The sequence below is a fragment of the Pseudorasbora parva genome, chromosome 19 (genome assembly GCF_024679245.1).
Source record: "Pseudorasbora parva isolate DD20220531a chromosome 19, ASM2467924v1, whole genome shotgun sequence".
Taxonomy (NCBI): Eukaryota; Metazoa; Chordata; class Actinopteri; order Cypriniformes; family Gobionidae; genus Pseudorasbora; species Pseudorasbora parva.
Genome location: NC_090190.1, coordinates 10,556,917 through 10,569,720, shown reverse-complemented (window position 1 = coordinate 10,569,720; position 12,804 = coordinate 10,556,917). Strand labels below are relative to the sequence as shown.

At 34.3% G+C, this 12,804-nt stretch overlaps 1 protein-coding gene across 1 annotated transcript; it reads right to left on the bottom strand.

Moving 5' to 3' along the window:
- Nucleotides 1-6,622: 6,622 nt before the first annotated feature.
- sla1a (Src like adaptor 1a) lies at nucleotides 6,623-10,835 on the bottom strand. The gene is made up of 8 exons (XM_067425371.1): nucleotides 10,468-10,835; nucleotides 9,818-9,919; nucleotides 9,645-9,738; nucleotides 9,385-9,471; nucleotides 8,321-8,424; nucleotides 8,076-8,207; nucleotides 7,853-7,982; nucleotides 6,623-7,740 (listed from the first exon to the last, which is right to left on the bottom strand). Exons 2-8 carry the CDS (start codon nucleotides 9,882-9,884, stop codon nucleotides 7,536-7,538), a joined length of 819 nt encoding a protein of 272 aa, XP_067281472.1. The 5' UTR covers nucleotides 9,885-9,919; nucleotides 10,468-10,835; the 3' UTR covers nucleotides 6,623-7,535.
- Between the last annotated feature and the right edge of the window lie 1,969 nt (nucleotides 10,836-12,804).

Here is a 12,804-nt window from a genome sequence, read left to right as displayed (position 1 = left end):
ATAAGTTCCTGCATGGTCTATGGCCTAATCCATTTAAACTCTTTGCAAATAATATTTTATTTAAAAAAATATGCACACATTCGCTTGTTTGTATGTCTAATATGTCACAACGACAAACATGTCTTATCACATTCAGTTATGAATAACATCATAATTTAAATGATATAATATTTTCAATTCAAAATGGCGAAATTACATTAAAAATTGTAGTAGTTTGCATGAGTTATGTATGTCGTTCTTATCCACTTATCCAATGTAAAACAGTTGTCAATTTAAAATTATTAGCTACAGATATCTTACCCTGATCTTTCACACACTCTTAAAAACTACACTCGTCTTCAGTGAAACAAACACAAAAACACAAAACATTTAATTCTGTATGATTTATATGCTTGTTTCCTCACAGGGACCTCAGTTTATGTCTCAATGAGTCTATGAGTCTACACGCACACACACACATACACACACACACGCGAAAAGTACTTTTGAAAAATATGTTTAAAAAGACTCCTGTCATATCAGTCCGATAATAAAAGCTATACCCATGGGGCAGATAGGTTGAGATCGAAGTCAAATGACTTTCAAACGACAGACAAATGACTTGTACGTTTCCTCTTCTGCAATGAAAGTCTCATGTCTGACAGTCTGACCGAGAATTTAGTACAATAGTCAATTTCTACATAGAGATTTGTAACGTTCTGTGTGATACTGTTTCCATGCCACTAGGTGTCGGTAAATGTCTGCGTACATTGGTCACATCGGTCAAAGAAACACACTGACCTCAAATTAGTGCACAAATAAAGAGGAGATGCAGGTATGTATCAATCTTTATGATTTTTCTCCTCTAACACTTGGTACACGTAATGACAACAAGCTGGACTTAGTTTTGGCTATCTAAAACTGTGGCTTAGCTACCAGTGCATGCTACTATGTTTAGCCTGCTGTAATTAATTACCCTTCATAATCCGTGTTCCTACAACACAATTCATTTTCTTTGCTGATGCATTCAGTCTAGTACAGATTATGCAACTCATATGATTAACAGTCCATTCAGAGTTTAGTGTTAGGCTAATATTAAAGCATCCTGACATTTTACTTATGCTCGGTTAAATATTTATTTTATGTAGCTACATCTGGTCTATGTTATGTCATTTTGTGTTTTGTGTATTTTGTTGGTTTGTTTTTTAATAGATTGATCGATTGATTGATTGATTGATTGATTGATTGATTGATTAGTTGGTTGATTAGTTGGTTGATTGATTGATTGATTGATTGATTGATTGATTGATTGATTGATTGATTAGCAGATTTCAAAGGAAAATTACTGTTCATGGAAATCATCAGCAATGGAAAAGATTTTTCAGAATCCATCTATCCCATGATAGTAAAAGTATAGAGCCGGTCCAATGTCTTGTCTACATGTTTCCGGTTATGAAACAGCAACTGGAAAATAAGTAATCTGAATGTTTATGTGGAAACCTGTCTCTGACTTCCAAAGTCTAGTTTTACATGGCCTGCTGCCTCAAGGTTGTTTCATAACAAATATTTTCATTTGAACTTTCTTTAAAGATGATAAAAATGTCATCATTGCAATTGAGGAATGTACTAAAATGTGGTCATGTTGACCTCCACGCAGGTAAATCAGCCTCTAATCACAGCAGGTCATGGATTATTTACAATCTTCATATAAGTAGATATTAGTTAGTTTTGTATTAAAATGACTTATGGAAGTTTCATATCATGTTATTCCAACAAAACTACTGTCCAATAGCAAAAGGTACATAATGTTTAGACGATAATAAATGGAAAGTGGCATTGACACTGACATGTCCTTACCAAAACATCTTATAAGATTGGGCCAAGTACATTCACAGCAAGAATATGACATTGAATTCATAATCATGACATATGATCCTGAAGTTTTAGATGGAACAAATGTCCCTTTCCAGTCAAGACTCTGGGTAAAACATTTTTGTGTTATATAAGTATATTACATAGCTCTCAAATGCATAACAAAAATGCCATAGTTATATTTAGATTAAATTTGTTCAAAGTGTTATTGCAATTTCCAGAAGCCTTCATGAAAAAAGAGTAACGGTTCCAAACACTTTGGAGAGACGTTTCCTAAAGTTTGAGTTCCTGTCGAGACTGTTGATAAACTGAACAGATTGACACAAGCCAAATTTTAGACGATTAAGAGAGAACAGATTGTTGGCCCATGCAGAATCCCACCTGTCTGCCATAAACTACTAACTAAACCCTGCATTACTTACTTGCATACGTGGCTCCAGTGACATCCTCTGTTTGCAAGCTTCTGATGCTTAGTAGAATTATTGAAATGACCTTCTAATATTAAAATAACAGCCTATCAGTTTGTAAAGAAGTGGGTGAGTAAATAATGAAAAACTTTTCATTTTTGGTTGAACTATCCCTTTAAAAACATGCACATTGAGAAATGCTGTTGATTTCCAACACCTAAGACAAAATAAATGTTTCAGGCAAAAACACTCTTATTATTCAAATTTTAAATTTCACATTTTTTAAGAAATATTGATTTTAGAAAATAGAAAATCTATGGGTCATATATATATGCCACTTATATAGTACAGCAATGCACCCATTTTTGTTTCAGACTTATTTATGATTTTGTCTGAACACATCTGGAACACATCTGCTTCCTCAAACGGGAGGAAAAGTGTTTAAATGTGGCTTTCCAGTGCATACTTCTCAGTACATGCTCTCTTTCCCCTGTATGAGAAGTCATAACTCTTATACATATGACTGACAGACTGAACTCTGAAAGCCCTCCATTTACCCGTCTTAAAATATGAAAAGACTCAAATGGTTTAGAAAATGCCTTTAAAATAAAAAGCATGTTTCTTTAGATATGTCAGAAAAAAGAGTGGAATATGCTCCAAAACTGTTTTTTTCTTTATTTAAGTTGTGCTTATTTGTAGCAGAATAGCATGATGTTGTACTGTTCAGTAGTCTTGGTTTATTGCCTCACATTAAGTGAATGAAACCTGCAAGCAATTTGAGTATAATGGAAATGTCAGGACAGTTAGGTCATGCCACAGTTGAGATTAATTGGACCACTATATGGAAGCACCGTAGGAAATGCTTTCACTGATCACATTCAGATTTTATGGGCATCTAAATTTACAATATAACATTTCCTTTTAAAACATACGAGTCATTTAATTTCAGATAACAATACTTGAAAGTTCTTTCTGAACTATCACTCGCAGAAGTAAGCATAACTTATCTGCAGCAACAGCATGATACTTTTTTTAAAAGTGTTGCAAGACAGACGTGTGGCTTTAAAATAGTGTCATAGCAACACTTTATATCTTGACCACGATTGCAGTCTGAGCATTGTCTCATTTATCTATACACAATGAAAAGAACGGAAGTAAATATACTTAATAAGCCTGCAGAGTCAATTATAGTATAGTAATTATAGTATATATAAATTCCACATCATTTCTAGGCTTTTTTTTATATATATAAATTGATATTACGAAATAGATTGGTAATTAAATAAAATACTAAAATATGTTTTTTTTCAGTACAATAGCATGTTTAATTTGAACTGCTCCTGTTGTAAAACTTCTATTAATTAAAGTCTAATGGGACCAATGATATTAGTATTCTGCTTAACTGATCCTGATGGAATAACACTGCGATGACAATTTGTATTTCAATTGGCCAACTATCTCAGCTAAAGACTGAAGAGAATTTGATCAAACACAGCATAAATTGTAAGGGGTTGTATAAAATACGTTCAATCAATATGCAACCTGATATAAAAATGTTAAACAAAAGTGTTCAACAGATCAGCATCACACACAATAGCAGACATATTTCGACATGTAACAGTTGGATTACTGTTACATGTCCTGATCATGTCCTGAAGTTGAATGAACCTTAGTAGCATGTTGATTTACACTCCTGTTCCCCATACAATATACTTATTATAGTTATTACAATAACTGGGTAATAACTAGGTACTAACCCTGAACCTACCCCTTAACTTAACTTTAACCCATAGTTACCTTATATCATCAATACCTTCTTGGGTAAGTACACATACTGTAAAATAAAGTTCAACCAGACCTTTACAATTGCCAGTTTATGAGAAAAATCAAAAGAAATAGCTGTTAACTTAAGTTGCTTGTGACAGTTTTGTTAACTTAAGTTGCATTCTGATAGGTAAAGTCTCACATGATATGTCATATGACACCTATAATGTGTCCCTCTTCCATACGCTCTGCTCTCCTACACTGTAAAAAAAAAAAAGGTGAGAAAGGCAACCATCTGCAGAAAATGTTTGAGTTTTGTCATGTTTTTTTTTCATGTTAAATAGTTGAATACATTTTAAAGGCTTAATTTGTCATATAAAAGATAAGTGGGATTTTTTACAGTGTAGCCCCGGGTAACTTCATCCATCCAGGTCCTGATTTGGACTTAACACTCTTAACCTTTAGAGGAGCAATGCAATTTAGGTTAGAGGAACATACAGAATAAAACATTTCAAGAGAAACATTCACATCCAGATGCAGGGAAGAGCTCTCAAGAGTAAAGGTAATATCCATAGACTGTAAAAAAATGGATGACCCACATTCACTCTCTTCTCATGGTTAATCCATGATCATGAGCAGGTCCATGTAAATGTTGTGTGAGGTTAAAAAGTCAATCATGTCCAAAAAGACACAAAAAGACCACAGACGTGCACGTTGAAACCTCTCACAATTAAACATTTAACATATTTTAGACAAATTTCACCTAAAAATCTGAGGACTCTCATATGTCAAAAAGCATGGCTAAGAACCTTTAAAGGGGAAGCAATAAGCTTATAATATGCCCGTCCTATGGTTTAGACAGCTGGAGGCTGAATTACATCAAACGTATTATATTCAATAGCACAAAACTTAACACTGCCTCCTCTATTCTTATACAAAGTCAAAGGAAGACCAGACATGTGAATGGTTTTATAATCAAAGGCTTAAACCACCACATACTGCTTCTGGGGTTTTGCTTGATCTTGAGGACTGTTAGTTTGTTAGTTCACACACATGTTAGAGATGTTACCACAGCGGGGGGAAAAATAGGTCTTTATCTTCATCTACCACATCCATCCCATCTCTAGGAAACCTGCCCTTGGAGTCTATCTAGTTAGACTATTTAGGAACAAAGTCCAGGAGCTACAATCTGAAGACTCGTGATAATATCTAATGCTAGACCAGGATTTGTTAATTTTTCAGAGGCTGAACTGTGAGATAACATGCTTTACTTTGGCTTGCTATGGGAAATGTCTGTCTCAGACATGAATCCTTCTGGCCATGTGTTCATTGGCAATTATGAGCATTATGGTTTCAGATTTACCTTTGATCTGCACCTTTGATCTTCTCCCACCTATGGCATGGAATGTTTAACACATGTTATATGCATTTTGAGCACTTTATATTGTCAAACTACTGATTCTGAGTCGATTTTTTTGAATAGTTATAGGCTAGTTTGGGGCTGGAAACAATTTTAGCCCATCGTTTGAGATCACTAACTGATGAATTGGTAGCAGTAAATTACAATGTCCATGAGAGCAGCAGCAGAAGAAAAGATCTTGTAATAATTTCTACATCAAACCAAGCATATGTCTACCACCAAATGTGAGCTCCATATGCTTTCATAAAACCTATATGTTGCAAAACAGAAAATGCTTACTCATACTTCAGCCAATCAAGTACAATCTGATAAAACAGCAAGAGTGAGGCTATTTTTAGGTGCATGTGGCTTTCTGTCACTAGTTTAGTAGACCATGTGAGAGGTAGATGTGATCTTTCCATAAAACAAACTGAGCTGTACAAAACAAGATATAGAGTATAATTTTGGCTTTTAGGTGGAAGGTTTATTATGTTTATATTGCAGGGAAAGTTAGCAAAACTTGTTTGTCTACTGGAATTACCCAGATTCAGACTCATTAACTAACAAAATGAAACCAACCATTAATCACATTCTGTTGGTGTGATCCAAACCATCATTTTTGTTGTCTGACTAAAACAACATTCTGTGAAAGAAAATTGATCACAGTCTGAACTATTATCATTACAGTAATAATTAAAAAAACTCAAAGTAAAACGTTTAGAAGCATACGTATGAAAATTTGGAGGGAATCGTTCTTAATTTCTCTGAAAACAATGTCACAATTGATCGCAACATCTATTTTGGACTGCATATTTAAATGTTAATGCTTTTTATGTGAGTCTAAATCCATTGAGTAATGATTATTAGATTTATTTCAACAATATGCAGAGCCATTTGATGATAAAAGCTATTAGTCTTTAATCTAATGTCTTTGTTTCAGCTCTCTTTATGGCTTGCTTGTGTTGCATGAGCTGACTGTTTGATAGGAATACATGTCTCTAATTAACGACACTCCATATGGTTACCATTAAAGTAATGCACTGTATGAACACAACACGAGCCAAACATTGAGAGTTTGTTTGTGTGGCTGTTTGGATAGAGGATAAAGGCTCAATGTGTTTCTGCATTACAATTAAGATGTAAATATTAAACAGTTTCTTTATCTTTTTTCATGTCTCAAGAGCAATAAGCACTAGAAAACATTGCAAAAGCAAAGTTTTATTCAAATATAAGAGAAAATGTCACTGCTCTTTCCTCATTTATTTAATTAAACTAGTTTGATGAAAAATAAAGACAAAGACATATGTACATTGTTATACATGCTTACACATTTACATCCACCCACAAATATCCATAAAAAGTATACTGCAATATTCACTTGTTTCTAGAACATTCTTTTGCTGCATATTACAATAACAGTTTTGGCTTCAGTGTTTATAAAGAAGAAAGGGTGTGCGACTTAATAGTGCAGGTTAAAAGTACAAAAAAGCATGCACATCCCCTGAAAATGTCACTGTAGGTGACAAAATAAAAATATATAATATAAAGTAAATCAAGGAAAAAAGTAGTGTGCATTTTTCTTGATTTACTTTAATAGTGAAGTTGCAAATAGAATGAATCTCACAAACACCCATAAGGAATGTGTCTGGGTCATATTCACCCTAAAATTAAAATTAAAAAAGTATATTGTACTTATAGAATTTTTAAGGCATTTTTCATTTGGACACAGTTTAAATTTAAATGGTATAATATTTACATATCCCAGTAGTATATGTTGTATTACCATTAATATATGCTGGTATATATTTAAAATAAATAAAAAATGTCATTGCATTACATTAATAAGAATCTAATGACTAAACCACTGAGAATAATTGGAATGTTAAGAAAGATGTTCAACATCCAAACATATGGAAAATTTCATAGAAATTTTCACAGAACAAAAACAATCTTAATGGTCCTAAAACAGATTTCCTTTATGTTATTTTGACTTATTTTTCTGCAATTTGAATTTAGGGTTAAATTTGACCTGGACAAACATGTATTTGAAAGATTTGACTAGTACAATGCAAAAATATTACCAGTTACCACAGATGTGTCACTTAAAAGTTAAGCTAATAGTTGTCCTCTAAATTCATATTACTGTGGTCAGGCATCACGTAGACAGACTTGCTCTTCTTCTTGCGGCCTTTGGCGTTCTCCTGCTCAGGTACAGATGTTAAAGACAGATAGGCGGCTATGCTGCTCCTCACCCCGTAGCTCATCATGTTATCTTTGCTCTCCACAGTATCCATCCCGCTTGAGCTCAGCAGCTGCGACCTATTCATGTGGAGACATATTCATACTCCAATCATTCCCAGCTCACATGAAAGCTCTACAAAGTGGAGGAAATGCTTAATATGATCTAAAATCATATACATGCGAGACATACTTATTCACTTTCTTCCAATCCAAGTTACGGCGCATCATTACAGGTGGTGCATCCTGGGTTGAGCTGGGGGCAGGGTTGGACAGAGCCAGACACGGAGCGCTGAGAACACAACATATACCGTCTGACGAATCTGAGGGGAAATCAAAACACATCCACGTTAATGCATTACACACACATTGTACATTCGAATATTCTGTCCGGCAGATATGTCTTTAGCCCTCACCGGAGTAGTGATTGACCATGTCCTCCAGACACTGGAAGGTTAGCCGTGGTGAGATGTAGTACCAGCTATTAGTCAGACGGAATATCTTATAGTGCTTCACAGTCCTGTGTCTCACAGAGAGAGAATACACACCTGCAGGGAACAGCAGCCGGTGTCATTTGGACTCACGCTGACACCAAAATCCGTGTGAGTGGAAACCTTTCTGCAATATAAACTTGTGGACAAGAACACTTCCTGGTACTTACCTCTCTCTTGTGGACTTTCTCTTATAAGGAATGATCCGACACTGTTGCCAGGCAATAACAAAAGCTCTTCTGCCTTCTGTCTGCTAACCCCCTCAAACAGCCATCTTTAGAAACATGAAATCCCAAAGAGGAAATTATGCTAACGACAGAAAATAATGACGTCACAATTCAATGGAATGGATTATTTTAGTCCTTATTGTATCAGAATGACGATCTTGTATAAATAACAATAACCTATATTCTAAATTCAATGTCTGGGTTAATTTTACTAAGATCAGTGTTTCGCGTGACACAGAGTGAAGTGCATACCGTGCAGTGTGTAATAAAATCTAAATATGTACACTGCTGTTCAAAGTTTTTTTTTGTTAAAGAAATTAATAATTTTATTCAGCAAGGATGCATTCACTAAAATGAATCAAATTAAATAATTAATTAATGTAAATCAATTAAAATAGATAGTAAAGACATTTCTAATGTTTCATATAAATGCTGTTCTTTTGAACTTTATAATCATCAAAAATTCTGGAAATACATCACAGTTTCCACACAAATGTTAAGCAACATTGATAAGCAACGAGAAATAGTTTTCGAGCACCAAATCAGCATAGATTTTTTTTTACTATATATATATATATATATAAACGCTTATTTCAAATTTTCAAAAGTTTCACAAAATTTGTGTGTATTTTTTATCGAATAAATACAGCCTCTGTGAGCAAAAAAAAAACCTAAACAAATCTTGCTGCTTTATTTTTAGGTACAATCAACTTGGATGTTTAAGTAATTTACTTAAATTCCATTAAACTGACTTAAATTAAGAAATGAGTTAACTAAATCTTGTATAACTTATACAATTATTTGACTTATTTTGATGAGTTAAAGCAATGTAAAAACATGTTGTCATAACTTATTGATCATATTTTCTACAGAAAGTGTTGTACTTAAAAAAATTGATTTGACATTCGAAATGTTCTGCAAGAGATAACAGGAAATATTCTGCATTTGCGAATGGATTTCTATGATCATCGTGAAACATAATCATCAGATAATCTTTCCATAATTACCCATGATAAACTTTCGCTACATGATTAGTGGGAATGTAATTCTCAGTTCCTGTTTGAAGAGAACGCACTTTCCACCAGCAACCATCTCTGTAAAGTATCCATTAACAAGAACATTAAAATACATTTTTATACATACTGTATTTGTATATTAACATGAATATTAAAATAAAAGATGTCACAAGGTGCTGATGCATGATGAATTACAGTGTTTGTTGTTATATAGCATGAAACACATTATATTTTCTTAAAAGAACACTTACTCTGAAAGACCTTTAAGTTTGTCCCCAATCTTAAAGATAGGTTCACTAATGTCACGACACGGATAATCAGCAAGCACCACAAGACTGTCAGAGTCTGTGAACAATATGAGTTATGTCAAAGATTTATATTAAAGCATATTTAGGTGTACAGCAGGTGAAGAACCATAGCTTACCTTTAAACATGGTGTCAAAGCTGTTAGGCTCTGGGTTTGACTTTTCCTGCCTCATCACATTGCCCATGATGACAGGTTATAGAGCCCGCAGCTCTGCAGAAGCTAGAATTTGAAATGCATATTTCATGTTTATACAATGGAGGGTATGGGATTTGCATTTGATACTCTGACAGCTAATGCAACAGCCGTTTTAATTTTGCAACTTCCTCTCAACTAATGTGTTATCACTAACAAAAAAAATAGAACAGGGAAGCTGCGGAGAGTGCAGATCTAACACTATTTTCCACAGAATATAACACATTAAACTACAGTGCAGCAAAACATTGTGCGTCACATTATAATTTTTTCATAGATTGACCTTTTATATAATGGGCCTTTAACCATCAACATGGATGATGAATTTTGGCATAAAAACATAGAAGTGGCATGTGCACACTCACTATCTTTATTGTAAACATGATATATTAAAGCATGGGTAGGGGGAGGATTCTGGAAGTAAATAAATCTCAATGGATAACAGCCAAAAAACATTCTATCACTTGACTTTCTTTCGTTTTCCAATGAAACAGCCTATAAATGTCAAAACTCCATTTCTTTTTCCGACTCCACACCAACAGAAATATGTTAGGCACATAAATTAGTTTTCTTACCTCTCACTTTAAGTTGTTAAATATCCATGTTTCCTCCAGAGGGCAAAAGCTTCAGTTCTGGCTGGCAGCTCCAACTAAAGTTGAAGCAGGTGGTTTAGAGTAAAGAAATACTGCCCTGTTCTCAGGCCGAAGGCCGGCAGTAACAACAGTCGAGTTCTGAGTGGCCTGCACTGAACTGCAGGCTTATCTAAACTGAGCGCTGGTCTACTGAAAACAGCACATAGCCACATACTTCCTCTGGTGAAATGAGGAAGAGTTCCCTAACTATGTCTTCCTTCATCCCCTCAGTGTGCACCAACAGAAATGATTACAAATTCTTAATGCATATAATAGAGTGCAGCAGATCATTATTTAACGCAAATAAGCACAGTCTACAATGTTTAAAGTCGAGGTTTAACCGTGTGATTTTTGTGTGCTCAGTATCACAGTCAAATGGGTGTTGTGCAACTTCCTGTATGGCATTAGTGGGTGAAGGTCTGGGTGTAAGTGCTTTATGTGTGAGTTTCTGTAGAAGCATAACAGCTATAACTCCACATTAAAAAAGGCATTAAGGAAACAAAATGTAACCTAGTGCTACTTTCAATTTTTGTTGTTATTTTTGCATTTTAAGTTTTAGATCTACCTAAATGATTTGCTATGAAAAGTGACTTCACAACTAGGAATTGTTTATCATTTAAGTGACAGAACATTTCGTATATTTTCAGACAGCCAGAGAAAAAGGAAGTCTGTCTGTGCATGCATCATTATTTATGCACTTCCATATGCTACTTATACATGTGAAAATTGAACACTGCACTATAACCTTAATGTTCCGTTGTGGATCAGACCTCATAAATGTATGCTCCTGGAGGACAATATTATCCATTTATCACAATTTACAGTAATTTCATGTAATTTCATACATTAAGTTGAAATTACAACCAGTTGTATGCTTTGGATTGCAAAACCAATAACAGAGTACTTCTTTTTTCTGATTGTCCCTTGTGCAGTCCTATGAATATTCACCTGACTGGTTCTATCCAAGTACCTCATTTTCTCTTCGGTCAGAAGCTTGAACTTCTCTTATTTGTACTTTCATAACTTTGTGACTTGCAGAAATGCACTTCCATGATGCATTGAATAACTTGAGTTAAATATGTTAATAGGTTTTCCACTATATTTTCATTTACTGTAAAAAAATTAGTTTTGTGAAGAGGACACTTGATGCAAGATTTCGATTTTGAACCAGTCACAGTCATTACTGATGTTGCAGTCATCGAAGTGTTAAATAAAAAAATAAGAGATCAGGCTTATTTATCTTATAGCCTGAAGAAATGAGTGTGAGCTGGTTTGACAAGCCTAAAAAAAGACATGTTCATTGAATTGCATTTGTGTGATACTTGAAGTATCTGTTTATATAGGCTAGTCATTGTTATAGTCAACGTATCATTGTTATATCGTTATAGCCATTGCTATATTGTTAGTCATCATTACAGTGAACGTTACAGTCATCGGCTCATCGTTAGTCTTTTTTTATTATAGTTATCGTCACAGTCAATATTATATGGTTATAGTCATCGTCACATCATTGTTATAGTCATCTTTATAGTCATCGTTATATCATCTGTATAGTCATTGGTATATCGTTAGTCATCGTTCTATCATCTTTATAGTCATTGTTATAGTCATCTTTATAATCATCGTTCTATCATCTTTATAGTCATTGGTATATCGTTAGTCATCGTTCTATCATCTTTATAGTCATTGGTATATCGTTAGTCATCGTTCTATCATCTTTATAGTCATTGTTATAGTCATCTTTATTGTCATCGTGATATCATCTTTATAGTCATTGTTATTGTAGTCAATGTTATCGTTTTAGTTAGTCATCTTTGCAGTCAAAGTTACGAGTTACATTGTAGTCTCAGCCATCACGGACCGTTATGGGGTTACAATTCTGCCACAATTTTGCGTGTGCAAGATCATATTTTAAGCACACAAAGGGGGATTTTGCAGGCACGTGAACTGAGTTTTGCAGAGAAATGTTTGTCTCGCAAATAAGAAAGTATTTCAAGCAAACGAAAATCCATTTTGCATTTAAAATACGTTTATTTCTCTATTTACGTCTATTACTCTAATACCCACGCTAAAATACGTTGAAATTGGTTCGCTCAAAATACTTTTTTTTATTTGCGAGACGAACATTTCTCCGCAAAACTCAGTTCACGTGCATGCAAAATGCCCTTTCGCGCGCTCTAAATATGATCTTGGACGCGCAGAATTGTGGCAGAATCGTAACCGTTGGCCTGAACGTCTGATGCATCTGGCACGCTTTTCTGGACACACATCAGGAGTTTC

Bases quoted from the DNA above. Each gene is read 5' to 3' on its own strand.
- sla1a (XM_067425371.1), bottom strand. From the start codon at position 9,884: ATGGGCAATGTGATGAGGCAGGAAAAGTCAAACCCAGAGCCTAACAGC. The intron at 8,425-9,384 runs GTAATTATGGAA...ATGTTTCTAAAG, and splicing joins GTAGCGAAAGTTTATCATGG to ATGGCTGTTTGAGGGGGTTA. The intron at 7,983-8,075 runs GTGAGGGCTAAA...ATTTCCCCTCAG, and splicing joins CATGGTCAATCACTACTCCG to ATTCGTCAGACGGTATATGT.